General features: G+C 41.8%; 2 protein-coding genes across 3 annotated transcripts in view; both read left to right on the plus strand.

Annotated features, from left to right (window-relative positions):
- The first annotated feature begins 1,657 nt into the window (after positions 1–1,657).
- Positions 1,658–5,719, plus strand: LOC132582256 (protocadherin beta-16-like). The gene is made up of 2 exons (XM_060253795.1): positions 1,658–4,083; positions 5,612–5,719. Exons 1-2 carry the CDS (start codon positions 1,666–1,668, stop codon positions 5,717–5,719), a joined length of 2,526 nt encoding a protein of 841 aa, XP_060109778.1. The 5' UTR covers positions 1,658–1,665.
- Positions 5,720–8,535: 2,816 nt separating this feature from the next.
- LOC132582157 (protocadherin beta-16-like) overlaps positions 8,536–27,085 on the plus strand; it is a 214,724-nt gene continuing 196,174 nt past the window's right edge. Inside the window, exon 1 of one of the 2 annotated variants that reach the window (XM_060253646.1) lies at positions 8,536–11,064. In XM_060253646.1, coding sequence (XP_060109629.1) covers positions 8,650–11,064 — 2,415 coding nt within the window. In that variant the 5' untranslated portion in view covers positions 8,536–8,649. Of the gene's footprint in view, positions 11,065–17,890; positions 20,496–27,085 lie in introns of those variants that run through there. The other variant, XM_060253643.1, reaches the window with a different exon arrangement.

Below are 27,085 nucleotides of genomic sequence, written 5' to 3' on the forward strand. Positions count from 1 at the left end.
CTGAGTTTGATCCCCAGCAGAAGCTGGGTTTTCAGGTAGCCGGCTCCAGGTTGACTCAGCCTTCCATCCTTCCGAGGTCAGTAAAATGAGTACCCAACTTGCTGGGGGGAAAGCAATGGCAAACCACCCTGCAAAAAGTCTGCCGTGAAAACGTTGTGAAAGCAACGTCACCCCAGAGTTGGAAATGACTGGTGCTTGCACAGGGGACCTTTCCTTTTCCTTTCCATCAGTTTTAGCCAAATAGGAGGGGAGATCTGAAAGGAATGAATTAAATAGATAGGGGGCTAAAACGCAACCCTGTTTAAGTCCTTGTTCACAAGGATTTTTTTAGTTAAGGAGCCTCTGTCATCAAATCTAACCTAACAAGTGTTAGAGAGATGAAATTTATGTAACAAAACCAGAAGGCGTTGGTCAAGATCCAATTTGTGTAATTTTTCCCACAGAGTCTGTCTATTGACTGAGTCAAAAGCTCTACAAAGATCAATAAATGCAACGTACAACTTGCCTCTAGGATGCTGGAGATATTTTTCAGCTAAAAAAGATGTTACACAGTGATCTAAAGTAGAGTGGTTTGTTACAAAATCAGCTCAATAATTCACACATGCATGTTTGCTATTTGGTGCCTATCAAGAGTTAATTGATGGTTGAATGAAGTGATCAGACACCAGAATTAAAAAAGCCTTATCAGATGAGACATAATAATTTTCAGAGGAATCAGTTTGGCTGCAAGTCATTCTGTTGAATAATCAAGTGATAAGTCCAACAGAGTTCTTGCATGCGTGAACCAGCCCCTCAGTTTGAGATGTCAAGATATGTGCATTTGATCCTCATTACAAGGTAGCACTCCTGATGACCACAGCAATAAATGGATGAGCTCTCTTTTTCAAAAGGGTTGGGTGAGAAGATGGGTTATAGGGGGTTATTACAATAGAGTTTCATAATCACATGCGTAACTTTCTTGGTAATTTATCCCATGGCGTGGCCACCTACTAACCAGAGATCTGGGGGTTCAGATTCTAGCAGTACCTACTATGAAATTGTATCCCTTTCACATATCTGATGAATTACCCCCCCCCCCCCCCACTGTGTGTCCTACGTCCCACAGCCAGACCACAACTACCGGATACCACTCAGCATTTTATGTCCAGATATAGCAAAGCAAAATAAAATTTACTTGGAGTAACAAAGCATGAGACATATATAGCAGAACAACATATAGATAGTTACTAGTGTCTGTTAACTCACATATGCAGTTTGTTCTTGATGTGTGTCAAAGGGAAGTGTGTGTTCCTATGGAAATGTCTGTATGCAAAAATACGGGGAAAGTTGCTATATATTTCATTTCACACTTTATAAAGCAAGTGGGCCATATCACAGATCTAACAGAAGGTGGTGCCATTGCACAACACAGAACAGATTATAATGGGGAAACTGCTCATCTAGAAATCTGCAGCCATTAGACAAAGGAATCTCAAAGACAAATGCAACGGATCTTGCTTACAAGCAACTCGTCAGAAATTTCAGGGGGGGGAAGCCACTGAATCAATTTCCAAAACAAATCCAGGAAAAATTACATATCTACTCTGGAAGCATACAAGGCCTGTTACAGCAGCTACTTTACAAAGAACCATCCAGTGCATCAGATGAATGTAGGAGGCTGAGACAATGGAAATATTTTCCAGCAACAGACAAGGTTGGTCTTTTTTCTTCTGTCTTTGCATGTGTGGGGCAATATGTGACTCCTTCTACTATTCAGTGCACGAGGAAAGGAAAAGTGGGTCTCTGGTGGCAAATGTGCTAAAGGATTTGAAAATGGATGCAAAGGAGCTCTCTGATCGCAGGGCCCAGCTGGTTTCTGAAGGCACCAAACAATATTTCCAGCTGGATCCTCACACTGGGAATGTGATATTACAGGATAGAATTGACCGAGAAGCCCTGTGTGGTCAGAAGGACCCTTGTGTCTTAGTCTCAGAGGTTGTGCTGGAAAAACCATTGCAAGTGCACAGAATTGAAGTTGAAATAGAGGATGTGAATGACAATTCCCCCCATTTCTCTAAAAAGGAATTGTTTTTTGAAATACCTGAGCACATGCCAGCAAATACGCGATTCCCTTTAGAGAAAGCCAAAGATGCAGACAAAGGTGAAAATGCTGTCCAGAACTACACGCTTAGTCCTAATGAACATTTCCAGGTAGATGTGCAAAATCGCAGTGATGGTAGCAAATCTGTACAATTAGTATTGCAGAAACAGTTAGACCACGAAGAGGAATCACGTCTTTTCCTAATATTGTCGGCTGTTGACGGAGGGATACCAACGAGAACAGGCACAGTAAATATTGTCATTCATGTTCTGGACGCCAATGATAATTTCCCTCAGTTTAGTGATTCTGTGTACAAAATAAAACTGAAGGAAAATGCCCTCAGAGACACACTTGTGACAAAAGTGGAAGCGACTGACAAGGATCTTGGTTCCTATGGGGACATCACTTATTCCTTCAGCCAGGTGCCAGAAACTGTGCTCAAAGCATTCAGTCTAAACAAACAGACTGGGGAACTTACTGTTACAGGAACCATTGATTACGAAGATGAGAGAAACTATGAGATAAGCATCAAAGCTATGGATGGAGGGGGGCTCTCTGATTACTGCAAAGTTATTGTGGAGGTTGAGGACATGAATGACAATGCCCCAGAGGTGACGCTCACATCCCTCACCAGTCCATTATCAGAAGATTCTCCCCTGGATACAGTGGTGGCCCTCTTCCGTATCACAGACCAAGACTCTGGAGATAATGGCAGAACTGCCTGCAACAATGAGGCAAACTTACCATTCATGTTGAAAGTGACTGCAAACAATTATTACCAGCTGGTGACCCACCGAACCTTAGATCGAGAAACGGACTCTGAATACAACATCACCATCACAGCCACAGACTGGGGCTCTCCCAGGCTTACGGCAACAAGAATTATCAATGTTCTGATCTCAGATGTTAATGACAACGCTCCATTATTTGAGAAGTCAACATATGAAATGCAATTACGAGAAAACAATATTCCAGGCCTTTTTCTAGGATTGGTACATGCTGATGATCCGGACACAGAGTGGAATGCCAAAGTGACATACTCTCTTTTGCCTGGGAAGATCAATGATCATCATATGTCCTCTTACATCTCCATCAACTCTGAAACTGGGAATCTCTATGCTATCCAATCTCTTGATTATGAACAGATAAAAGATTTCCTAGTGACTGTGAGGGCTGTGGACAGTGGTTCTCCTCCCTTGAGCTCCCAAGTTATTGTCCGAGTTGTTATCATGGATGAAAATGATAACACTCCATTCATCCTCTACCCTCTTCAGAATGGCTCTTCCCCATCCAATGACCTGGTTCCCAGGGGGGCGGAGGCTGGCTACCTGGTCACCAAGGTGGTGGCAGTGGACAGAGATTCTGGTCAGAACTCTTGGCTTTCTTATGAGCTGCTGAAGGCCACAGAACCAGCTCTGTTCAGTGTGGGGGCCCAGAATGGAGAAGTGAAAACCATGAGGCCCATTAATAAACGAGACACCTTCAAACAGAAACTTATCATTGGAGTCAGAGACAATGGGCACCCAGCCCAGTCCACCTCTGCAACACTAAGCATTCTGCTAGTGGATGGCTTTTCTGAGCCTTATATGAAAATGGTGGATATCCCAAAGGAGGAAGTGGTGGAGGAGAAAGACCATACCTTGACTATGTATCTGGTCATATGCTTGGCTGCCATATCTTTCATTTTCCTGGTTTTTGTGGTGGTGTTTGTTGCCCTCAAGGTTCATAAAAGGAGGAAGTTCATAGAGAGCTCTGCCCTGAATTTCCCAGTGGGACCAGATTTCCCAGAGAACTGTGGAGCTGCTGATGCTGGATCCCTTTCCCGGGCTTACAACTATGAGGTGTGCTTAGCTGGTGGATCTCTGAACAGCGAGTTCAGGTTTCTGCGGCCTCTCTTCCCTGTGTTTTCTATGAAGCCTGCTCAGTCCCAAGGAGTTCAAAGGATTGCACCCGGTTCCCAGGATATTTCAAGTCATGCAGCAGAAGAGCAAATCATGAGTGAGGTAAGAATAGAACTGTCATTCCAGTCATATAGCGGGATGAACTTACATCCATAATATTTGACCATCTATGAAAACCTTATCAATTGAAATCAGACTTTCCTATATGAGGGACTGTGGTAATCAGTGACCTTATGTGTACAGAAAAGCCACTTGGGAGTTATCTCTTCATTTTTCCTTGCTGTCAGCGTCTGGTGTGATAGTTTCTTGTTTCAGCTGTAATGGAAAGCAAAGCTTGTCTTGTTAAGGTACTGAATGATTTGAATCCAGGAACAGGGAGAGTTGTTAAGTCAGCCAGTTTCCAGAAACATTACACACTTTTCTTGAATATGTTCTTAAAAGTAGTGTTTAACGCGTTTTGCTGATCTTTGCTTATTGCAGCCTTCAGGTGCACTTGAACACACGTATTTAATAACCATGGATAGTGGAAATGAATGGCAATGCTCCCAGATTTTATGAAAATTAATCCAATCCAGCCGCCCTGAGCCTGCCTAGGCGGGGAGGGCGGGATATAAATAAAATTTATATTATTATATTATTATACTATACCCTACCCCAGGATAGTTTGGTCACCAGCACAAGGTGGCAATTTATACTTTTGTTCAAATGCTTACTTATTCCAGCAGTGCCTGTTTCAGTTGAACAGAAGCTGGGTCATAACTGATTATTAGAAAGAACCCAATAATGACGTTTGTGTCTTTGTGGCATTGTAGGGTCCTTGTGGAAGTTCAGGATGTTAATAACAAAGTTCCTTATGCAGTGTTAACAGCAAAGTCTCCCATGGGTCCTATTCTTTCCTTCCAATTAAAAAAAATCTATTAATAAGTAAGCTTATATCAATCTTTGCACTAGCACCAGATTTGTCTGTAAATCAAACAGAGATTAATTATTCTAGTCAAATACACTTGCCATCCTCACCAGACCGGCAGTGTAATGATGATGATTACACTTCAGTGGATGGCTTTTCAGTTCCTTTTATGAATATTCTCAGAGTTAGGCCTGAAAGAAATGAAGAAGGTGGCACCCGGACTCTGTATCCCTTTGGTTGCAGGCCTTCTGATTGACATTGTATTGGCTCTTATCAACATGCATAAAAATGGCTTTAGAAGAAGTTTTATCACTACATCTCTTCACTTTCATACTGCCAGAACTGATATCCCTTAACCAGTAATTCCTTAAACACCGAGTTCTTATTTCTCCGGCCTCTCGTTCCTGATTTCCCCGCCTGCTTCCAAGGGTCCCATGCTTCCCCATAAATCACAGGATTTCTTCTGGCTCTCAAGGTATTTTTTGTAGGTAGAGGGCAAAAAAAGAAAAAATCTGGGCAATAAAATTCTTGCTAGTCAGTAACTTTAAACTCATGACAAAATGCTTCTGTATGTTTGCTTCATGTTTCTCCTGGAGTTTTTGTTCCATTCCTTTTCAGAAATCCCTGCAATCCCAGCACATGGGGTTAGGGTGGGGCATATCCACCCTAACCCCAAAACTTCAGCTTCTTGTCTCCCTTTTCAATGTCTCTTTGCTTTCCCAGTTGGTTTACATACCAGGCTGCCTTCCTTACCATGAAAACATTGATCCTTCTGTGACCCATAGTTTGGCCACACCTGCTAGTGGTGGCCAGTGCGATCCGCCAAGTTGAATCCTCTGGGCAAACGTTGAACATTCACAATCCAAAGGGAAAAATCCCCATGACATTGTAATAAAACTCCAAGTTAAATGAAGAAAGAGGAAAATTTTGTCAGAGGCATGTTCTCGTGGGTACTTTACATTCTGGAATCTGAAGATTGACATTTTCCCAGATCTCCTCCAAGAAGCCATTTTAAAACTTTCTATGGCAAATTAGATAAAGGCCACAATGCCAGGAGAAGTGATCGGTTTTTCCTTCTTTGCTTGCTAGTCTTAGGGTAGATCTGTTTCTGAGTCTTGGAGCCGCAGATGTACCAAGGCAGAGACAGAACTACAGTCTGCTCCAGAAAAATAGCTTCAGTTTTACTGCATACAAAGAAGACCATAAACACACCCACACCTACTCATCATTGAAGGAAACAATTATATTCTTGGCAAAAAACAAATGTATTGCAGAATAAAATGTTAGTTTATTTGGGTACGAAACCCAGATATTACATTCATCTTGGGTAAAAGGGTAAGATAACCCCAATTTTTCTTCTTGCCTGAAGTAAGTTCTAAAGGCCTTGATGCTTTGTGGAATTGTAAATTTTGCATTAAATTGTGTGTTTTTGTTATCCAGATTTCTGTGTGTTAATGATTAAAGATATCTCTCAGGGCTTGTATCTTACCATCCTTTCCTGCCACTGGAAGAGCTGTCACGTTGCTCCCATCTTGTGTGGATAAATCCACAAGCTCTTAGGAGCAGATAGTTATGTGGGAGGAGCACAACAATAGTCAGCAGCAGGAAGAAGAAGGCAGGAAGAGTCATAGGGGCACAGGAAGTTGCCTTATACTGAATCACACCAATGATCGATCAACAACAGTACTGTGTGTGCACAGACTGGTAGCAGCTGTCTAGCTCGCATTTCAGACCCAGGTTTTTTACATGGCCTCTTATCTGATCCCTTGAACTGGGAATGCCAGGGATTGAACCAGAGACCTTCTGTATGTCAAGCAAATTCTCTGTTATTGAGTCATAGCGCAGCCTGGCAGCACCGTTTACTGTTCATTGGAGATAATGCGATGGCCTATTTGGGTGTCTTGAAGTGGGGAGGTGATTTTTATCCGAATAACTGCTTTTAACTGGACATTTGTCTAATTTATATATGATGCATAAATTAAAAAAAAAATTAAACTTGTTTCATGAAAGCGAGGCTGTTTTTTCTCTGTTGTTTTAAAGTTCAACAACAACAGTACATTACTAGAAAACGCAACTAAAATTGAAGGGACTTTTGAAATGTGGTGTGGGAAATCTGCCATTCAAAGCAAAAAATAAAGAAATCAATTGTTAGGGCAAATTTTTTTGATCAACTTAACCAGCTCTTTAGATCCAGGCAAGTAACTGTGATAATAGCTATAGCCTTCAGCTAAGATAATAAAAACAAACCCGTATACCTCCTATCTTTCAGTTGAAGTCTTATTTAGTATGTGATTTGAAATGCTGATCCAGAAACTATTATGGGAAAATTATTAGGATATTTCAGATGTCTAGCTAACATATAATTTCAATATATAAACAGATTTATATAGAGATCAAGATCTTTGAAATAATCAAGAGTACCTTTCATTGTATGTATTCCTTATTTTTCAGTTCCAATTTATGGGGAAACATTTTACATTTTTACATTCACAGTGCTTGAGGCATCCCAAGCATCTTCATATAGAAACATATATAATTTGGGAAAATAAATCACTAAATATTGCAATGATTGGATATTCATAGAATCATAGAGTTGGAAGGGACCCCCAGGGTCATCTAGTCCAACCACCTGCACAATGCAGGAAACTCACAAATACTTCTCCCTAAATTCACAGGATCCTCATTGCTGTCAGATGGCCATCTAGCCTCTGTTTAAAAACCTCCAAGGAAGGAGAGCCCATCACCTCCTGAGCAAGCCTGTTCCACTGAGGGACCGCTCTAACAGTCAGGAAGTTCTTCTTAATGTTGCGCCGGAAACTCTTTTGATTTAATTTCAACTCATTGGTTCTAGGGCCACAGAAAACAATTCCACACTATCTTTTATATGATCCTTCAAGTACTTGAAGATGGTGATCATATCACCTCTCAGCCACCTCCTCTCCAGGCTAAACATGCCCAGCACCTTCAACCTTTCTTCATAGGACTTGGTCTCCAGACCCCTCACCATCTTCACCGCCCTACTCTGGACCCGTTTCAGCTTGTCTATGTCCTTCTTAAAGTGTGGTGTCCAAAACTGAACACAATACTTCAGATGAGGTCTTACCAGAGCAAAGTAAAGCGAAACCATCACTTCACATGATCTGGTCACTATACTTCTGTTGATACAGCCCGAAATTGCTTTTGCCTTTTTAGCCATCACATCACACTGTTGACTCATGTTCAGCATATGGTCTACTAAGTCCCCTAGATCCTTTTCAAACATACTACTGCTAAGACAAGTCTCCCTCATCCTATAACCATGCATTGGATGTTTTCTACCTAAATGCAGAACTTTACATTTATCCCTGTTGGAATTCATTTTATTGATTTTAGCCCAGTTTCTCCACCTGTGAAGATCATCCTGTATCCTGTTTCTGTCTTCATGCTATGAATGCTATTTAATCATGGACAATTGATAAAGAATATGGAAGTTATATCTTATTTCAAGCACAAGGTGGCGCCATTGCACAATACAAGGCACAAAATGAAGGCGGTAGTGCTTTCCTGGAAATCTGCAGCCATTAAACAAAGAAATCTCAGATATTAAGGAGGCTGCTCCTTATTTGAAGTAAATTTCAGGATCAAAATGTACAGCAGCCACTAACAAACCAAACGCAGAGAAAAGAAGATTTACCTTAGAACCAAGCAAGAAGTCAATTCCAGGAATAACTTTATGAGAAACTGTGCTTTGCATTAGATGTGCCTGAAAGGAGGCTGATACAATGGAAATACATTACAACAGACAAGGTTGGTCTTTTTTCTTCTATTTCTGCATGTGTGGGGCAATATGTGAGTCCATCCACTATTCAGTGCCTGAGGAAAGGAAAAGTGGGTCTCTGGTGGCAAATGTACTGAAGAATTTGAAAATGGATGTAAAGGAATTCTCTGCTCGTGGGGCCCAGCTCATTTCCGAAGGCACCAAGCAATATTTCCAGCTGGATCCTTACTCTGGGAATGTCTTATTAAAGGACAAAATAGATCGAGAGGCACTGTGTAGTCAGAAAGATCCTTGCGTCTTACACTCAGAGATTGTGCTGGAAAATCCATGGCAAGTGTTCAGAATTGAAGTTGAAATAGAGGATGTGAATGATAATTCCCCACAATTCTCGAAAAAAGAATTCCTTTTGGAAATACCTGAACAGGTACCAACAAATACCAGATTCCCTTTGGAGAAAGCTCAGGATTTAGACAAAGGAGAAAATGCTGTTCAGAATTACACACTTAGTCCTAATGAAAACTTTAGGTTGGCTGTACAAAGTCACAGTGATGGTAGCAAGTATGCAGAGTTAGTATTACAGAAACCATTAGATCGTGAAGAAGTCGCACAGCTTTTCCTGATCTTGTCAGCTGTTGACGGAGGGACCCCAAGGAGAACAGGCACAGCAAATATTGTCATTCATATTCTGGATACCAATGATAATTTCCCACAGTTTCTTGATTCTGTATACAAAATAAAAATGAAGGAAAATGCTCTCAGAGAGACACTTGTGACAAAAGTGGAAGCAACTGACAGGGATTTTGGTTCCTATGGGGACATCACTTATTCCTTCAGTCAGGTACCAGAAAATGTGCTCAAAGCATTCAGTTTAAACAAACAAACTGGGGTACTTACTGCTGCAGGAACCATTGATTATGAAGAGGAGAGAAGTTATGAGATAAGCATCAAAGCTACGGATGGAGGGGGGCTCTCTGCTTACTGCAAAGTCATAGTGGAGGTTGAGGACATGAATGACAATGCTCCAGAAGTGTCCCTCACATCCCTCACTAGCCCCTTATCAGAAGATTCTCCGCTAGATACTGTTGTGGCCCTTTTCCGTGTCACAGATGAGGACTCTGGAGAGAATGGAAGGATTTCCTGTACCACTGAGGCAATGTTGCCCTTTCTGTTGAAAGCATCTGTGAATAAATATTATCAGCTGGTTACCAAGCAGGCCATGGACAGGGAAATAGCCTCTGAGTACAACATCACCATCACAGCCACAGATTGGGGCTCTCCCAGGCTCACTTCAACAAGAATAATTAATGTCCAAATCTCAGATGTCAATGACAATGCTCCAGTATTTGAGAAGTCAACGTATGAAATGCAATTATGGGAGAACAATATTCCAGGTCTGCTGATAGGTCTGGTCCAAGCCAAGGACCCGGACACAGAGAAAAATGCCAAAGTGAGCTATTCTCTTTTGCCTGGGAAGGTCAGTGGTCAACCTGTGTCCTCTTATGTCTCTGTCAACTCTGAAACTGGGAATCTCTATGCCATCCGATCTCTGGACTATGAGCAGGTGAAAGATTTCAACTTCACTGTGAGAGCCGTGGACCATGGTTCTCCTCCCCTGAGTTCCCAAGTTATGGTCCGAGTTGTCATCATGGATGAAAATGATAACACCCCATTCATCCTCTACCCTCTTCAGAATGGCTCTTCTGCATCCAATGACCTGGTTCCCAGGGGGGCGGAGGCTGGCTACCTGGTCACCAAGGTGGTGGCAGTGGACAGAGATTCTGGTCAGAACTCTTGGCTTTCCTATGAGCTCCTGAAGGCCACAGAACCAGGTCTGTTCAGTGTGGGGGCCCAGAATGGAGAAGTGAAAACCATGAGGCCAATTCACAAACGAGACAGCTTCAAACAGAAGCTCATCATTGGAGTCAGAGATAATGGGCATCCTCCCCAGTCCACCTCTGCAACACTAAGCATTCTGCTAGTGGATGGCTTTTCTGACCCTTATATGAAAATGGTGGATATTCCAAAGGATGAAGTGGTAGAGCAGGAAGACCGTACTCTGACCATGTATCTGGTCATTTGCTTAGTTGTCATCTCATTCATTTTCCTGGTGTCTATGTTGGTGTTTGTTGCCATCAAGATTCATAAAAGGAGAAAGTTCATAGAGAGCTCTGCCCTGAATTTCCCAGTGGGACCAAATTTCCCAGAGAACTATGGAGATGCTGATGCTGGATCTCTTTCCCGGGCTTACAACTATGAGGTGTGCTTAGCTGGTGGGTCCCTGAACAGTGAGTTCAGGTTTCTCAGGCCTTTCTTTCCTGTTTTTTCTGTGGAGCCTGCTCAGTCCCAGCAGAATCCAAGGATTTCATCGACTTCCCAAGAAGTTCCTAATTATGCAGCAGAAGGACAAGTCATGAGCGAGGTAAGGATACAATTATCATCCCAGTTATATGGTGGGAAACACTACATCCTTAACATTTGGCTGTTAATGAAGATCTGATTAATTGCAGGCATGCTAATTTGTGGCACTAAAGGTAAGCAACTTTACATGTAAAGCAACCTTACATTTGCAGAAATGTTTTTTCTTGCTGTTAATGTCTGGAGTGATAGTTCACTATTTGGTGTGGAAAGCAAGGCGTGTCTTGCTAAGGTACCGAAAGATCAGAAACCAGGGCTAGGGAGGAGAGTTACCCTTCAGAAGTCAGCCAGTTTCCAGAAACGCTAAGCAATTGTCTCGAATATGTTCTTAAAAGTAGTATGAAAATCTTCATACTGATCTTTGCTTACTGCAGGCTTCAGTCTCTGCTTGCACACCTATTCAAACTGTGCAATATGTAATAAATATGAATAGTGGATTATGAATGGCAGTGCTTCCAACATGTATGCAAACCAATCCAACCTACCTATACACCCAGGATAGTCTGGTCCCTGGTGTAAACAGGAAATATTTACTTTGGTTCAAATGCACAGATAGCTTACTTATTCCATCTGCTTTTTTTTTTAATTAAATCAAAGCTGGGAAATCTGTGTTTGGAGGTCATCATTGATTATGAGAAAGAAATTAATTATATTCTTGTCAGAGGAACAGATGAAAAGTGTCTTTGTGGCTGTCTTGGGTCTTTGTGGATGTTGAGGATGATAATGACAAAGTTCCATGTGCGGCGTTAACAGCAAAGTCTTCAACTTTGCAAGGTCTGTTCTTCCCTTCCTGTTAGAAACAGTCATTACTAAGAAAGCTTATGCCAGTCTTTGCACTGGCACAAGATTCATCCGGCGGTCTTGAAAGTGAAACAAGGCTCTTTTCTTCTTGCTACCTAGTATTACCTAAAGTCTTTTGAACACAGAGAAATATGTTGGATACATTGGCGAGGATTTAGCGGTCACATTTTCAGAAACGTCACTCGTAATGCAGACCTTAAATGACAATGATTAATTGGTGGGTTCCAGGAATCATTGTCTAAAAGGCATATACTGGGGAAATATCTAAATGCTGGTGATTAGTCTTTCCTATCTAGGAAGGTCGGTAATGACCTGGAAATCTCTAGTATTCCCAATAATTGTAAGTCTAGCACCTCTTTATTACCCAGTCTGTGAAGTCGGAGAAGATAATGAAAGATTTCAAAGTTCTAATGAAGACGATCGATGGCGGTTGTTTTTAAGTCACCTGGCATGAAAATAATAATACTCCCTCCTTCCCAAACTGTACACCACCCTGCAACGATTGGTTTAAAAGTCAATCGAGGCTGCTTACTTGTGATGGCTGTGGGTCCTGGTCCAAACATTCCTATTAAAACCACACAAAGCACAGAAAGGAGTGTGAACAGGAGGCCACTGAATGGGATTAATTATTCTAGTCAAACACACTCGCAGCCTCTCCAGGCAGCTGATGATGATTTGATTATATTTCAGTGGATGGGTTTTCAAAAGCTTAAATGAATATTCTCAGTATCAGTCCTGAAGGATATGAAGAAGATGGCAGCTTGGCTATGTATCTGGTGATCTCTTTGGCTGCCATCTCCCTGGTTTGCCTCGTCTTGGTTGTTATCACAATGTATAAGACAAATTTTATAATAAGTTTTGTTACCTCTACACATCTTCACTTTCCCACTGCCACAACTGGTGTCCCAGAAAATTATGTCAGTTGTCAAACTTGATCATTTTCCTTGACTTAGAAGTATGATTCGTATTTAACTGGTATTTTCTTAAGCACCAGGTTGTGATTTCTAAGGCCTCTCATTCCTGGTCCGCTGTCCCTTCCTTCTTCTGGGTGACCCATACCTCCCTGTAAATAGCAGATTGTTCTGACTCTCAAGATATTCTTTAGTAGTTAGAGGGCAATTTTTTTTTGGTCTGGGTGATACAGTTCTGGCTAGCCAGTAACTTTAAACACATGGCAATATACTTGTGTGCGCTCACTTTCTGCTTCCTTTTGGAGTCTCTGTTCCATTCCTTTTCAGAAATCCTTGCAATTTCAGCAAATAGCCAGTTGGGCAATCCTCACCCTAACCTCAAAACTTCAGCTTCTTGTCTCCCTTTTCAATGTCTCTTTGCTTTCCCGGTTGATTTGTGTACTAGGTTTCCTTTCTCACCAACAAAACATTGATCCTTCTGTGTGTGAGTCCAAAGGCTGTTTGTCTTTGTGTCCTTCAGATGGAAGCAAAATGGTTCAATTTGCCACTTGTGCGACAAATCCTTTTCTTAACTGAACTGGTGAGTTCGTGACAGTGCTGTCTTCAATAATAGTAGCACGAGGTATCTTGTCTCTCTTCCAGTGGCATCTGGTAGAAGTAAGGCTGGTCTCTCTTCATCACAGGATTAACCGCTGTTGCTTCTTCTGTATGAAAATCATTGTAAGCCTCAAGGCTGGCTGACTTGGCACCAGGGGGTGGGACCTAATATGCAAATGAGTTATTTTTTCTACCAAAAAAAGCGCTGTGTGAAACAATGATGATGTCAGGGAGTGTGACCTATAATAATAATAATAATTTTTATTTGTATCCCGCCCTCCCCACCGAAGCAGGCTCAGGGCGGCTCGCAGACATGGAAGGACCATGATTACACTTAATACATTATACGGTAAAATACATTAAATAAATAATTAATAAATAATTAGTTAAAACCATTTCAGTTAAGGTGCTACAATGCGAACATTAGATGTATATCAGATGGCTAGGTGTCATTTCAGGATTCAATCTTATAGGCCATTTGAAAAAGGCTAGTTTTGCAGGCCCAGCGGAACTGATTATAGTCCTGCAGGGCTCGAACCTCCGCTGGTGCAAATATGCAAATAAGTTCCTGCGGGGTATTTTCATTAAAAAAAAATGTCCTGGTAAGCGTCATGTCACCTCTGTGGAAGACAAAAACATGCAGGTTGAAAAACATCCAAAGAAACTGCCTTGAGTCCACTCATTAAAATTAATGAATATATTCCAACAATATATACAACAATATCATTTTGTCATGACTACTATAATAGTACACCAAAATGCCACATACAGTGTAAACAGGAAAACAAAGTAGAACACAGTAGAAATAACAATCCAGAAAAAAACTGTGCCTAAAAGCTTAACAATAATTTATCAGAATAGAAAAATCACTGATACACATTCACAAGCAGGCAAAAAGCTCAAGGCAAACAGTGAAACTCTGATGGTGTGAAGACCACAAAAGGTAAGTCACTTATAGCTCCTAGACGACAACCGTGGTAATGTCTTCTTAAGGATACAATCCTTCACTAATAAGGATACCGTTGATACCGCAACGTGAGTCCAAGGTAGGAACTTGGCTCCAGCACAATAAACGACGACGGAATCTTATCTTCTCTCCTTCTCCCTCTACGCACTTGCCAGCTAATTATTTATCACGTTTCAGGGTTGCACAAGGCAACCTCTCTTTCTCGGCTTGACTTCACGAACAAAGATTTAAGAAGGGTGCAGTAGTCCACGTCTGCTGCAGGCTCGCTGGTGGCTGACAAGACCAATGCAGGACAGGCAGATCCAGCCACAGTGGCTGCAGGGAAAAGTCTGATTTAGGGTTGGTGCTGTAGCAGTGCGATTCTTCCTCAAGGGTTGCACAAGGCAACCATGGCTTTGTCAAGAGCAATCATTCAGTCCAAGAAGAAAGTCTTCAATATCACTTACGAACAAGTTCTTACACACCAAATGACTTTACAATTGGCACCAGCTCAAACTTCTGTAGAAGCCCACCACATTTCCACATCTTTGTGGAGAGGCTTCTTTCTTTAAGGTAGGAAGGCTTGCCAGGTCTGGGTTGGAAAATACCTGGAGACTTTGGGGGTGGATCTGGGAGAGGGCAGGGCTTGGGGAGGGGAGGGTCCTCAGCATGTTCCAATGCCATAGTGTCCACCCTCTAAAGCAGCCATTTTCTCCAGAGGAGCTGATCTCTGCCAGCTGGAGATCATTTGTCAGTGGGAGATCTCCAGGCCCCACCTGGAGGCTGGCAACCCTAATCACAGACTGTTCTGAGTTTGTCACTGGTGTAGTGACTCAAGAATATTCTGGAGGTTTTCTTAAGTAAATGTAGTATAACTTGAGTTAAAATAAACAATACAAGAAAAATAAAAACAAAGAAAGAAGCCTGCCAGAGTCCTTCATTGCAACTTCCCTACATCCGGTCTTTCTAGACCCATAAGTAAAAACTGGCTGGGAAATCCTCCAGATTCCAGTACCCTGGAACTCTGATAAAACATGGAATAGGCTTTTGAATATTATGCTGGTATTAAACTTTAAAGCCCTTCATGCCATCTGTACCTCATATCTGACCATCTGCCATCCCTGCATCATCGCAGCTTTGCTTCTATTCTTTCAGCTCAGGGATTGTCAGTGGCTGCCCCTGTGTTATGGAACACTCCTTCAGGCCATAACTAAGGAACCCATCCTTCATAGTTTTCAAAAATTACATAAAAGCTAACTGTAAATTTGCTTTTGGTGACATCTTTGTTTTATGCTTAATTTCAAACATTTCTTTGCTTCTTTTCAAACTTGTTAAGGGACTGGTGTTCTGCTTTATTGGGGTTCCCCCCCCCTTTCCATGTCAAATTAGATGGAGGCCTCAAGGCTGGGAGAAGTGATCCATTTCCGCCTGCTTCGCTTGCCAATGTTAGGGTGGATCTCTTTCTGAGCCTTTGAGCCTCAGGTGTACCAAGGCAGAGGCAGGACTCCAGCCAGCTTCAGAAAAATAGCTTCAGTTTTATTTAGGGTTGCCAGGTCTGATGCAGGAAATATCTAGTGACTTTGGAGGTGGAGCCAGGAGCAAGGATGTGACAAGTACAGTTGAACTCTGAAGGGAGTTCTGGCCATCACATTTAAAGGGACCGTGCTTCCTTTAAATGCCTTCTCTTTATTGGAAATAATGGAGGATGGGGCACCTTCTTTTGGGGCTCATAGAACTGAACCCCCTGGTCCAATCTTTTTGAAGCTGGGGGCGAGGGGGTTGAGGAGAGGTGCCAGATACTATGTGGAAAATCTGGTGTCTCTGCCTCATGAAACAGCCCCAGCCCAGGTACCGTACCCATGGATCAATTTTCAATTTTACTCTATGGGGACTACTCTCCATAGGGTATAATGAAGTGCTCAGCAGACTCCCCCCTACGTTTTCTGATAACCCTGAAGTGGAGGGAGGGTCTCCAAACCAGGGATCTCCTGCCCTGAACTGGTGATTGGCAGCCCTAGTTTTATTACATACAAAGAAGACCATATGCACACCCAAACCTATTTATCATTGAAGGGAATGATTAATTCTATTATATTCTTGGGAAAAATGAATTGCAGAATGTTAGTTTACTTGGGTATGAAACCTAGATATTACATTGATTTGGGGTAAAAGGGTAAGATAACCCTAATTTTTCTTCTTGCCTGAGGTAAATTCTGAAGGCCTAGATTGCTTTTTGTGGAATTGTAAATTGTGTATTAAATGGTGTATTTTTGTTATTCGGATTTCTGTGTGATAATGATTAAAGGTAATTTCAGTGCTTGTCTCTTACCATCCTTTTCTGCCACTTCTACTGGAAGAACTATCACTTTGCTCCCATCTGGAGTGGAAAAATCCACAAGCCCTTAAAGAGCAGTCTTTTATGTGGGAGGAGCCGGAAGCCAGAAGAAGGCAGGAAAAGTCACATGGGCACAGGAAGCTGCCTTATACGGAATCATACCAATGATCCATCAGTACCTTTATGTGTCTACCCAGACTGGCAGCAGCTCTCTAGCGTTTAAGACAAAGGTCTTTCAAATGGACCTTCTACCTGGTCCTTTAAACTGGAGATGCCAGGGATAAATCAGGGATCTCCTGTATGAAGAACAGATCCTCTACCACTTAGCCACAACCTCTCCACTTTCTGTAAGCCTTGCTCTGCTCACTGTTCTTCGATAGAAGTCACCATATAATGATGCTATGGTCTATTTGGATTCCTTAAGCGGTGAGATTATTTTTATCTTAATAGCTGTTTTTATTTGGACATTTGCCTAATGTGTATATAATCACAATCCAGAGGACAATGAGACTTGTTCTATAAGGTTTTTCTCATTTTATTCCTTTTAAGATCTATCCTAATGCACTAATAGAAACTGCCACTGAAGCTGAGAGGACCTTTGAAATGTGATATGGGACTCTGCTATTCAAATAATTTTTAAAAAGGAGCCAACTGTCAGAGTAGCTTTCTTCAGCTCAACCAACTCCTTAGATCCAGGCAAGTCAGCGATGAAAGATATGGCCTTCGACTAAGACAGAAAACCCCCAACAAACTGTAAACCCCCCATCTTTCAATTTATGTTACTAATTTATGTAACGCTATATATTTAGAGATCCTAACCCAGAAATTATTATGGTAAAACAATTGATATTTCAAATGTTTAGCTAACATATGATTTAAATATATAAACAGAGTTATATAGAGCTCAAGACGTAGTGATCAAATTCTTCTGCAATAATCAGACTATCATTCATTGTTTATGTTCCTCAGTTTTCATTTTGCTTTAAGATAAAATATACATTTTAAAACAACACAATGATTGAAGTATTCCAAGCATTTTCACATAGGTAATGGGAGGAAAGCAAGCACTAAATATCACAATGACTGAATGTTCTTGCTGTGAATTATCTTTATATAACTCTTGCAAAATGATAACGATTATGGAGGTTATATCTTAGTTCAAGCACAAGATGGTGCCATTGCACAATGCAAAACACAAAATCAAGGAGTAAGTGCTCTCCTGGAAACCTGCAGCCATTAAACAAAGAAATCTTGGACATAAAAGAAGCTGCTCCTTATTGCAAGTAAATTTCAGGATAAAAAGACACATTAGGCACTAACAAAACTAAACACAGATAAAGGAAGATTTGCCTTGGAACCAAAGAAAAAGTCAATTTCAGGAATTACTTTATGAAAAACTGTGCTGTGCATTTGATGTGCCTGCAAAGAAGATGGAAATGCATCACAACAGACAAGGTTGGTCTTTTTTCTTCTGTCTCTGCATGTGTGGGGCAATATGTGAGTCCTTCCACTATTTAATGCCTGAGGAAAAGAAAAGTGGGTCTCTAGTGGCAAATGTGCTAAAGGATTTGAAAGTGGATGTAAAGGAGCTGTCTGGTCGTGGGGCGCAGCTGATTTCTGAAGGCACCAAACAATATTTCCAACTGGATTCTCATTCTGGGAACGTGCTATTAAAGAATATTATAGACCGAGAAGCTTTGTGTGGTCAGAAGGATCCCTGTGTCTTGCTCTCAGAAATTGTGCTGGAAAACCCATTGCAAGCACACAGAATTGAGGTTGAAATAGAGGATGTGAATGACAATTCACCCCAGTTCTCTAAAAAGGAATTCCTTTTTGAAATACCTGAGCACGTACCAATGAATACCAGATTCCCTTTGGAGACAGCTCAGGATTCAGACATTGGAGAAAATGCTGTTCAGAACTATTCCCTTAGTCCTAACAACCATTTTAGGTTGGATGTGCAAAGTCACAGTGATGGTTCCAACTCTGCAGAGTTAGTGTTGCAAAAACAATTAGACCGTGAAGAGAATGAACAATTCTTCCTCATTTTGTCAGCTGTTGATGGAGGGATCCCAAAGAGAACAGGCACAGCACAAGTCATTGTTAAAGTTCTGGACAGTAACGATAATTTCCCTCAATTTGGTGATTCTGTGTACAAAGTGAAACTAAAGGAAAACACCCAGAGGGATACTCTCCTAATTAAAGTGGAGGCAATTGACAGGGATTTTGGTTCCAATGCAAAAATCACTTATTCTTTCAACCAGGTATCAGATACTGTTTCCAGATCATTCATGTTAAACAAACAAACTGGGGAACTTACTGTTGCAGGAACCATTGATTATGAAGAGGAGAGAAGTTATGCAATAAACATGAAAGCCACAGATGGAGGAGGGCTCTCTGCTTACTGCAAAATCATTGTGGAGGTTGAGGACATGAATGACAATGCCCCAGAGGTGGCGTTCACATCCCTCACTAGTCCCTTATCAGAAGATTCTCCCCTGGATACAGTGGTGGCCCTCTTCCGTATCACAGACCAAGACTCTGGAGATAATGGCAGAACTTCCTGCACCACTGAGGCAAACTTGCCATTCATCCTGAAAGCATCTGTGAATAAATACTATCAACTGGTGACCCAGCAGCCCCTGGACCGAGAAAGAATCTCAGAGTACAACATCACCATTACAGCTACAGATTGGGGCTCTCCCAGGCTCACTTCAACAAGAATAATTAATGTTCAGATCACAGATGTCAATGACAATGCGCCAGTATTTGAGAAGTCAATGTTTGAAATGCAATTATGGGAAAACAATATTCCAGGTCTGCTGATAGGTTTGGTCCAAGCTAAGGACCTGGACACAGAGCAAAACGCCAAAGTGACCTATTCTCTTTTGCCTGGGAAAATCAGTGGTCAACCTGTGTCCTCTTATGTCTCTATCAACTCTGAAACTGGGAATCTGTATGCTATCCGATCTCTGGACTATGAGCAGGTAAAAGATTTCAACTTCACTGTGAGCGCTGTGGACCATGGTTCTCCTCCCCTGAGTTCCCAAGTTATTGTCCGAGTTGCTGTCATGGATGAGAATGATAATGCCCCGTTCATCCTGTATCCTCTTCATAATGGCACTTCCCCATCCAGTGACCTGGTTCCCAGGGGGGCGGAGGCTGGCTACCTGGTCACCAAGGTGGTGGCAGTGGACAGAGATTCAGGTCAGAACTCTTGGCTTTCGTATGAGCTCCTGAAGGCCACAGAACCAGGTCTGTTCAGTGTGGGGGCCCAAAACGGAGAAGTGAAAACCATGAGACCAATTAACAAACGAGACAGCTTCAAACAGAAACTTATCATTGGAGTCAGAGATAATGGGCACCCTTCCCAGTCCACCTCAGCAACACTAAGCATTCTGGTAGTGGATGGCTTTTCTGATCCTTATATGAAAATTGTAGATATCCCAAAAGAGGAAATGGTGGAGGAGAAGGACCATACCTTGACTATGTATCTGGTCATATGCTTAGTTGTCATCTCATTCATTTTCCTGGTGTCTATGTTGGTGTTTGTTGCCATCAAGATTCATAAAAGGAGAAAGTTCATAGAGAGCTCTGCCCTGAATTTCCCAGTGGGACCAAATTTCCCAGAGAACTGTGGAGATGCTGATGCTGGATCTCTTTCCCGGGCTTATAACTATGAGGTGTGCTTAGCTGGTGGATCCCTGAACAGTGAGTTCAGGTTTCTGCGGCCTCTCTTCCCTGTGTTTTCTATGGAGCCTGCTCAGTCCCAGGGAGTTCAGAGGATTTCATCTGGTTCCCAAGAAGTTCCCAGTCATGGAGCAGAAGGTCAAGTCATGAACCAGGTAAGTATATGATTGATATCCCACTCATGTTGTTAAATGCACCTGTGAAGGACTGCTCATAAAACAGGTTTTCTAGTGCAGCTACTTCAGAGACCTTGAGGTGAAGTGAACGCCTCACTGTAATGTAGAGTTGAATTGACAGGCTGTGGTCTGCATGCACACTCCCCCTCTGATCAATCTGTGCCAGCTGGGGAGAACAGTTTATCCCCAGTGTTAAAATAACTGAGGAACAGGTTTGGCAGAAGAGATTGCTCAGAGTTTGAACTGCTAGTCTAGCCAAATAGAAAATGAATATTGCTTCTAGTTGCTTCTCAGTTGTTTAGTGGGTCCAGTTCAGAAGGGACCACTGGCTGGTGTAAAAAAGGAAATGGGCGTTAACTCCTCTAGAGTCAAAGGGAACTCTATAATTCCACAAAGGAGGGATTTAAGTCATGGAAGAAGGTACTAACCTCCAGGAAACTAAGATAGTTATATGAATCTTTATTAAGACACTTTGTCACTGTTAAGAAATCTCCAAGACAAACAAACCTCTCACTGTTAGGAACTGAGTCTCTTAAGAAAATAAGCTTCAACAATACTCTATTGCAGGTTCAAAATATTATAGCCTGTAAATACTACCATATTTACCTCAGTTTTCTCATCTCCAGCCTTTGTTGTTGTTCGGTCACACAGTCGAGTCCGACTCCTTGCGACCTCATGGACAAAGTCATGCCAGGCCCTCCTGTCTTACATCATCCTCCAAAGTCTGCTCAAACCCCTGCCTACTCCTACCTAAATATGCCTGTTTAATAAAATAAACATTCCTATTCAATTTTCACTTCGTGTCAAGTGCCATTTACAAAGGAAATAACAAGTGGACTTCTGCTTATTTCCTAGGGTTGCCAGGTCTGATTCAGGAAATATCTGGGGGTTTTGGTGGAGCCAGGAAACTTTGGGAATGAAGACAGGAGCAAGGTTGTGACAAGCACAACTGAACTCTGAAAAGAATTCTGGCCATCACATTTAAAGGAACAATAAAACGATTGATTGATTGATTGAAATGCCTTTCCTCCGTTGGAAATAATGGAGGGTAGGGGTACCTTCATTTGAGGCACATAGACTTGGACCCCCTGGTCCAGTCTTTTTGAAACATGGAGGGGGGCGGTTGAGGAGAGGCACCAGATGCTATGTGGAAAATTTGATGCCTCTACCTAAAAAAACCAGCTCCCCAAGCCTTAGATACCTATGGATCGATTCCCCATTATACTCCATAGGGTGCAATGGAGCGCTCAGCAGTCATTTCCCCCCCCCCCCTTTCTGATAACTCTGAAGTGGGGGGAAGGCCTCCAACCCAGGGGATCTCCTGCCCCCATCTGAGGATTGGCAACCGTATCTTCTACAATAAAACTTTGGCCTGGGCGGAAGTCAATTAACTTCACTTTTACAAGGTGGGACATACAAAAAGTGATAATTTGTGTATTAACACATACTACAAGGGGGCTGCTCAGTTAGAATGGGGAATGGTAGTTTTGACAGGAAAAAAATCTGCTCACAGAACTGAATAAGCACCTTAACATTTGAGGTTCACTTTTGCTGTTATTTGGTCTCACTAAATAAATAAAACATAAACTGGAGAACCCTGGGTGCAAGGATTTCATCTTATTCCCATGGAGTGTCCAATGATGCAGAGCAAAATCAACTCATGAACTTCATGAGAATACATTTGGCATCCCATTTATGTATCCCAGGGGTGGCCAACGGTAGCTCACCAGATGTTTTTTGCCTACAACTCCCATCAGCCCCAGCCAGCATACCCAATGGCTGGGGCTGATGGGAGTTGTAGGCAAAAAGACATCTGGAGAGCTACCGTTGGACACCCCTGATGTATCCCATTTTGAAATCCTTAATATCTGAATGCCTACCAAACCCTATTAGCAATTCCCAAGAAGAGAACTAGGGAGCCATGATGATTTCTAGGGCCCTGGTGATCCCTGGAGTTATATGACGCTTGGCTTGGGAGTCTGAGAACAGCATCAAATTGCAATGGTATTTACACTCAGAGCATTGTACCTCTTGCAAAGGATTTTTTTAGCAGCTTAGTTTACATACTAACGCACAAACTTGTATAATTGAAAGAGCTCTGCTTTTTGCTCCCTGAATATGTATATAGTTTTAAAACCTGAATTCGGGTAATTCTTCTATGATAGCATTCTGTTAGTTTTATACTTATTAAAATCCTTTTCTACACTTAATTGGTTTAAGATTTTTCCCTCAGTTGATTAAAATGCGTTCCTATATGTGAAGTGTTAAAACCTTCCTCAATTTCTAAACCTGGCCCCCCCCATCCCACATTGTTAATGGGCTGGCATTATGCTCTGTCATATTGGCTTCCTTTCCTAAGGCAAATTAGAAAAATGTTAATCTCACCTTTATAAATCTACCAGCTTAAAAAATATCCTTGTTGTTCCACAACTGTGTCCCACATTGTCCTCTAGTCTAGATGCCAGTGGATATAGTGCAATCTAAGATTCTTCTCTACAGAAAATGTGGATCCATACTAAATTCTTTTTTCTTTCTTTTAAAAGAAACCATCCCATTTCTTTCTTAACACTGTAGGCTTTGATTGATCAACGTAATCAGGGTGTATTGACCTATGTAGTCGGTTTTATTTTGCAAGGTATAGCTGTTGCTCTTTCTTGTTCTCCCATATACAAAATTGTCTTCCCTGGGATATATAACTTGACAGATGAAAAAGTGAACAAGCTTGAGATGGTATGGCTAGTGTTGTTAGGTCCAGTTATTGCATTGTCAGAGTAGATACTGGTTCATCTTCCATTGTTATATGTGCCATCAATTGTCGGCAATACTTTCCCACTCTCTACATCAAACAAACAGGTCAGTCCCTGCACAAAAGAATAAATGCACATAAACCCCACATTAAAAAACTGTGGGAGAATATTTTAATCTTCTAAATCATTCCATTGATAACCTAAGACTGGCAGTCCTCAAAAGAAAAAAAACCTCAAGGGAGAATTACAACTCAAGATTGTTGAATTTGTGTTAATTCACAGGTTCAGAACAATGGACTTCCAAGGGATGAATAAGGACATAGCATTCTTATCTCACTACAGATGCTAATTTTCTGCCCCCAGGCATTTCCCCTATGCTCTAAGCATTGTACCTTTGCATCCTTTACAAGTATTCTTTACAACCCACCTCCCACCTTCAAACTGGAATAAAAGGACTCAAAGGTCTCTATTCTGACTGGTGTCTGACAAAGGGAGCTTTGATGCTCAAGAGCTTGTATCCGGAAACTCTTTGTTGGTCTTTAAGATGCTACCTATCTTGAATCTGTTTTACTGCAGATCAACATGGCTGCCTTCAGGCACTAAATTGACACTGCTAATGCAAATTACTTGGTAGGAATCCTGAAAGGAAGACATCCAGCTTGGGAATATAATGTTCATCATAGCATTCGATGATCAACTTAAAATTTCTCTTCAGAAAAGATACAGAAGTGTCAAGGTGTGGAAGAGTTCTGGATTCTAAGAACTGGCCAGCCAAATTCAAGGACAACGTTCTCTATGGGGGAGAAGAAATACACACACTGGCAAGATTTCAGCTGGATGAAAGAGAAGCCATTTGAGCCTTCAGAGGACATCTAACATTCAGAGAAGAAATATCCAAGGAACTGTCTTAGATTTGGTGCACTCTCAGTTCAATAGTTATTTCCTCCAGGGAGCGTGAATGGGGATTTTCCCAAATGAACCTGATTCTCACTCCAGAAAGATCCTCCTTGTCCATCAAAACTATAACATCTTCGTGGTTTATAAAAATTGTTGGACCTCCCTTAACAGTCTTTGATCCAGCAAAGTATGTTAAAACATGGTTGCTTCAATTTATTGATTTCTTTCATTAAATTTATTAACTGCCCTTCCCTGTGAGCAGGGCTTAGGGTGGTGCCCAATAGTGTTCATGAAATAAATAAGTTACATTAAAACCTACATTAAAAACAATCCAGATAAAAAAGTTCCTATTTACAAGATAGTGAAAAGGTTACAATTTCTGAGCTCCCTGGGGTTTCCAGGTGGTCGGGAAGAGTGAGAGTGCCAGAATGTACACTGTCCCATTGCTGTCCTCAACCAAATGCCTGGTGGAACATCTCTGCCTTACATGCCTTGCAAAAAGGTAGTAGATCCCACAGAGCATGGATATTCTCTGGCAGAGAGTTCCACCTGTGGGGGCCAGGGCTAAAAAAACCCCTGGCTGTAGTTGAGGACAGCTGGATCTCTCTTAGGCAGGGGACCACCAGTAACTTCTTGTTCCCTGAGCACAGTGCTCTTCTGGGGGCATATGAGGAGAGGTGGTCCTGGAGGTACGTAGGTTCCTGACCACTAAGGGCCTTAAAGGTCAAGACCTTGAACCTGATCTAGTGCTCCACTAGGAACCAGTGCAGTTAACCCATCACAGGTTGGATATGTGCCCTCTGGAAAGTCCTTGTGAAGACCTGCGTGGCTGTATTCTGGATCAGTTGGAGCTTCCAGGTCAGGCACAAAAGTAGGCCCATGTAGAGATGATTACAGTAGTATGTCCTGGGGGTGATTTTTGAGGTTAGGTCATCTTTAGCACTAGGCACCAAAAGTGAGACCCCCAAAAAAAGAACTGAGGAAGTTGGTGACATGTCAACAGTTTGGAAACTGCTTTAAAGTAGAGGTAAGTCCATAGCACATGAAAATAATAATGTTTCAAAGAATCCAGTGTGTTTCTCCTTCATTTCCCTCTTGAGAGTTCTAGCACTTCTCTTTCCAGGGGGAAAAAAACCCTGGCAGGAATCAAACAGAAATTTCCTGATAGTTGCTTCATTTCTTCAGCATCCTTTGTGCTACTTCTGTGGTAGATTACTTCTCATGTGAGCAAGCACATCACTGTGTGACAAGGGCTTGGTCTTCCAACAATTCAGCTTACCATGTTCCTGGTTGATACTGGGATATCTGGTGAGTTCTTACTATGAAGGGTGAATGTCACAAATTATGATAGAAGATTTTTAAAAAAGATATTTCCATTTAAATTGTGTTTCCCCCCTCGTCTCTCTCAGAGCTTTGGAGTTTCCACATCCCATCAGTCATTGCAAATTATCTAAAGAGGTTGCAAAAGATGAGAGCTACAGGGACCAATATAGCTAGATAGTCTTCATTCTTTCTGATGGTTTGGAATAAAAACTTTATGGTCAGCAGCTACAGAATGCCTCATTTCTGGGAGTACAATGCAGACTATTTACCTGGCACAGGCTAAAAATATCCCGTAGAATAGTCGCAGAATTCTTGAGGTGGAAAGCTACCAACTCAGCACACCAAATCTTTATGGAAGCATAGAAATTGTCAGATATGTCATGTGAAAACAGAAAACTCCAGTGATGAATGTCTCATGAAGACTAAACAAAGGGAAATGTGTCACCATTATTGACTAGGTTTATTATTGACTATGGTACCGAATACACATGGGATATATTTCTGTCACAAAGACTGAGGATCAGAGATCTGCTCTGCTCTGTGAACTCAAAAGTCAAAACCCCCAATGGGCCACAGAATTCTTCCATGATTACCAGAATCCAATAAACATCACGTGATGCAGTTTTGAAGCAGCCTTTTCCTGCCTCCCCTTTCCTGCTGCAGCCCATGACCTCCCTCAATTCTGCTTCTGAGGTCTAGAAGACCTTCACAGACAGGATGGTGGTAAACTATACTGAGGAATGAAATCAGTGAAAATGACCCTCACTTCTATCAGTGAAGGAAGGGCATGCCCATCAGCAGAAAATGATGGTAGGATACAAGCCCATACTTCAACAATATTATGGGAACATTTGTCTCTTTTGTATATAATGGACACAATCCAAAGAAGAGCCAGTTTGGTGCAGTAGTTAAAGTGTTAGACTAGAATATATGTCAGCCAGGATTAGGCATATGGCCAGAAATTTCACGGTGAGGAAGCAGGCACATCCTGAGGCTTGGATTGGGCTGCCAGATCTCCATCCTCTTTCTGAAGCCTTAGTCATACTGGGAAGGGCATGATGATGCCATGGGGTGGGATGCCACTTACTAATAGTACTTCCAAATACCACTAAGTATGTACCACATGGGACCCATGTATATTCACATTGGTAGGGTTTTGGAGACATGTGAGTTGGGTGACCTTAGACCAATCATTCTCTATCCTTCCTCACAGAGTTGCTGTGAAAATAAAATGGGGGAGGGGGGAACACGTATACTGTCCTTCACTCCTTGGAAGAATTGTGAGATAGATATGTACTAAACGGATCGAACCATTAGCTAATTCTGAGAAACCAAAATGGTGTTGTTTTAATTTTTGTTTTAAGGAGCCATCCACAGTGACCCATTAGAAACCGCTCTTCAAACTGAGGAGAGTAAACACACACACCAAGAACACTATAAAAGCTGCTTGAACCAGCCTGACCAAGCTCCAGACAGGGAACTCAGTACTGTGCTGATATGGCTTTCTGTGTTGACGGTAAAATGAAACTTACGAACCAGACGAGACTTGAAATCCACAGTCTTGCAACCCAAGTCTAACTCAACTGTGAGAAGATCTCAGAT

This window comes from Heteronotia binoei, chromosome 14 (genome assembly GCF_032191835.1).
Source record: "Heteronotia binoei isolate CCM8104 ecotype False Entrance Well chromosome 14, APGP_CSIRO_Hbin_v1, whole genome shotgun sequence".
NCBI lineage: Eukaryota > Metazoa > Chordata > Lepidosauria > Squamata > Gekkonidae > Heteronotia > Heteronotia binoei.